The sequence below is a fragment of the Oculina patagonica genome, chromosome 1 (assembly GCF_052425735.1).
Source record: "Oculina patagonica isolate OP01 chromosome 1, crgOcupat, whole genome shotgun sequence".
NCBI classification, from domain to species: Eukaryota; Metazoa; Cnidaria; class Anthozoa; order Scleractinia; family Oculinidae; genus Oculina; species Oculina patagonica.
Genome location: NC_135758.1, coordinates 11393428 through 11397051, shown reverse-complemented (window position 1 = coordinate 11397051; position 3624 = coordinate 11393428). Strand labels below are relative to the sequence as shown.

At 41.4% G+C, this 3624-nt stretch overlaps 1 protein-coding gene across 1 annotated transcript; it reads left to right on the top strand.

Annotated features, from left to right (window-relative positions):
- Positions 1 to 235: 235 nt before the first annotated feature.
- On the top strand, positions 236 to 1159 carry LOC144636611 (melanocortin receptor 3-like). Its single transcript, XM_078495822.1, has one exon. The coding sequence runs from the start codon at positions 236 to 238 to the stop codon at positions 1157 to 1159; it is 924 nt and encodes a 307-aa protein (XP_078351948.1).
- Positions 1160 to 3624: the final 2465 nt, after the last annotated feature.

Genomic DNA, 3624 nt, shown 5'->3' with positions numbered 1-3624 from the left:
CATTTAATTATTAAGGCATACAAGATGACTTAGTTCAAACCAAGCCAAAGGCAGCTAGGAAGACTTCATGCTAGTTCATGCTATCTTGCTGCGAGAATTATATTTCGGAAAACGAAAACAGATAATTGGATCGCAAAGAAAAGGTTTTTCTGTGTTCGCCGACGGTTTTGGTGAAAAAACCTAGCCCACGACTCCAGCTATAATTGAGAAAAACAAAAACAACATTTCATTCGTAATGACTGCCCGATTCTGTAATCTGGAGCTGGAGGAATTTACAATAATTCTATTTCATCATCGAACTTTAATGCTAACTCTGTGTGTGTTGATCTTGGCTTTTTCTGTTGTGGCAATTTTTGGAAATATCCTTGTTTTTCGCGCCTTATGGAAAGCTTCATCAATACCCTCTACTTTAAAGAAATTGTTCATGAGTCTTGTAACTGCTGATCTTGCAATGGGATTATTTGCGCAATTGATGTTTGGTGTAACTCTTGCAGTGATGTTAAACATGACAGCCAGTGGAGAATATAATCTTCACATGTTTTGTCCATCAGTTTTCACTTTATGCCATTTTTCTATATTTTTTCTGGCTTCTGCATCGCTATTGAACGTGACCGCTATTGCTGCCGATAGACTTCTAGCAATTTTTCTTCACCTTCGATATCAAGAAATCGTGAGTCCGAAAAGCATTACAATTGCCTTGCTGTCTTTATGGTTAACAAGTGGTGTTGCTGCCTCCATCTACATTTTACTTCCCGAAAACAACGATAGGGTTTCAGAAGTCCTCGTGTATGTTGGCCTCTTTGTAACATCTGTGGCGTATATTTACCTTTACAAAACAGTAAGATATCATCAGAATCAAATTCAATGTCAATGCCAAGTTCAAAATGGCCAAGCAATGGAACTACTTCGACAAAAGAAGTCAGCCATAAACGCTTTGTTTGTTTACGTTGTTTTCCTCGCTTGTTATGTTCCACATTTATGCAGTACAATTTTGCTTAAAATGGATCAATTAAGAATTTCTTCTTTGGCAGCTTATGAAGTATCGGTGTTCTTGGTTCTACTTAACTCGTCATTAAACCCGATGGTTTATTGCTGGCGATATCGGGAGATTCGCGAAATAGTGAAGGCCATTGTAAAGAAAACACTTCGCATTACCTAGAGTGGTTGAAACTGTGTACAAAAAAAAAAAAAATACTTATAAATGTTAAGGTCTCATAGATTGCAGCTAATATCACCACACTCTTTTACCCCTTTTTCTTATTCTAGGCCATCCTCTACTCAAACTAAGTTATCCTTAGGTACTTGCTTTGCTCAAATTTGTCTGGGAGTTTAAGTTATAATGAATAGATACACAGGACGAAATACCAAGAATCCGTAAACGGAAACGTTGCGGAAACATGTGTCACCGTTGCGGAAACATGACGGACAACTCGTGTTTCCGTCTGCGGTTTTGTGGCGTTTACTCGTGTTTCCTTGCTGCGGACACAGCGGAACCGGACCACTTTTTTACATGTTTCCGTCATGTTTCAGCTGAAGGAAACAACGGTTTCCGCAAGCGGAACCTCATGGTTACCTTTGCGGATACACGCGATAACGTTCCGGAAATATGTTTTTTTCATGTTTCCGTCGACGTATACAGACCTAAAGTTTGCGGATACACGCGATAACGTTCCGAAATATTTTTTTTCTTTTCCTCACGATACAGACCTAAAGTTTGCGGAAACACGGGATAACGTTCCGGAAATATGATTTTTGCTGGTTTCCGTCGACGTAAACGGCCTGAAAGTGACGGAAATACTAGGTAACGTTCCGGAAACGTGTTTTTTTTCTTTTTCCGTTACGTAATCGGCCCATACTGGACGCGTGATTGTGTGATAGCAGTTGCGACGCCGATAGTTTCTACCAAAACTTTATTTGTTTTCCTTTCCTATATTATTTTTTTCTTGAAAAGTAGCGTTCGTTATTTTACTGATCTTGTTTTTGAAAAGTCTTACGCATCATAACATAACTTGCTGCATCTGGAGGAAACACCTGATTGTCCCAAAAAATAAATTTATTAAATTTTATCTGAACGTTTCAAGGTTCCACACTTTTTGAAGCTAAAAAAATTGTATGAGTGGTTATCACACATCAATACACTCATCCAGTGGCTATCAATCGTGCGTACTCCCAACTAGGGGCATTGGTCGGGCAGTGCCGTACAGATCCGTCTCGTTCTGTTTACACGGGCACTTGTGCGACGTTGTTTCTCGCTCAGGCCATTTAAATGAGCCTCGTCTAGTTTTGATTTATTTCCTGGCTTGATGCGTTCCACGTCATTCTTTTTTTCTTGGCTTTGACCACTCGTCGAATCTGATCTCGATTTCACTTTCCTCTGATGACATAAAGTCAATCGCATTCGGGGAAGATAGGATTTCTTTCGCCTTGTCTTTTCATTTTCTGAGAGAGTGCTTTTCTGTAGACTGGCGCCGTAGTTTCTAAAATAGAAAAGGAAACGCATCAAAAAAAAACTACTTTTTTGTAAAGAACTTTATTAACTATTCTCACCGAGTTAACACAACACAAGCGCATAGAATTAACAACTCTTTCTTATCATCCTGTTCTCAACAAAATAATACCCGAAGGGATACGAAAACACAAGAAGAACGAATAGTTTCTTTTCTTTTGGTTTTTTTTTTTCTTCGGGCATGTTCTCTTCTTTCGCTTTTATCAGTCAGTCTTACATTTCTTTAAAAAGAAATCTTCATTCGGCTTTTTTCTTTTTTTTACGTTTTCCGTTATTTTTCTTTTCCTCGAACTTTTGTCTTCCTTTCTACTCGCGTCGCACCAATTACTACTAGTCGAAAATTCCTTATTTTATTGGTATTTGTTTCTCCTTTTTTTTCCTTCCTTTCTCCTGTTGTGACTTCTCGTAAGTATGATCGGTAATAAAGACATACATTACGCATAACTCTTCAGTTTCGTGCCCAGACACCTTCTTCTTCAGTGTTTCGCATTCATATCCACTCATTTCTCCCTCTGCCGCCTCTCTCTTCACACTTCAACCCATCACACTCTAACTATTCCCTCTCTCCTGCCGTTGTACATGTGCATTCGTCCCCTGACCACAGGCCGTAGCCCCGTTTAGCAGGTTTATTTCCCGCTCCCCTCATCGGGAGGGAACACGTGCCCTCCCCTATTTTTTTAGGCGCGCCTATCACACGATTGAGAACTTTGCGCCCCTTGCCTTCGCCGCCTCTCCCGGTCCCTCGCGACGTATTTTCTTGTCTCTCTCCCTTCGTTTCTTCTTCTTTCTCCTGCCGGGCGACGTTGGTGCTGTTCTTTCGTGGTTTTTTTTTTGGGGTTCTCGCGCCTCCTCCGTCTTAGGTAGCGACCTGATGCGGCGCTTCTCCTCTGCCGTCGCCTCTTTCTTTGGCCTTTTTTGCTCCTCTCGTCTTTGTAGGGCTTGTCCCGAGCCACTCTCCCGTTCCTGGCTTCGTCTTAGTGGGCTTCCCGGCCCAGGCGTTGTATGCGATCTTGTATGTGTGGCCCGTTCCCGCGCTCGTCTCTTCGGTTTTTTTTTTTGTCTTGCGTCGCGGTTTTTTTCTCGGCTTTTGCTTCCACTTGCACTAGAGTCATGCGTGC

Bases quoted from the DNA above. Each gene is read 5' to 3' on its own strand.
- LOC144636611 (XM_078495822.1), top strand. From the start codon at position 236: ATGACTGCCCGATTCTGTAATCTGGAGCTGGAGGAATTTACAATAATT.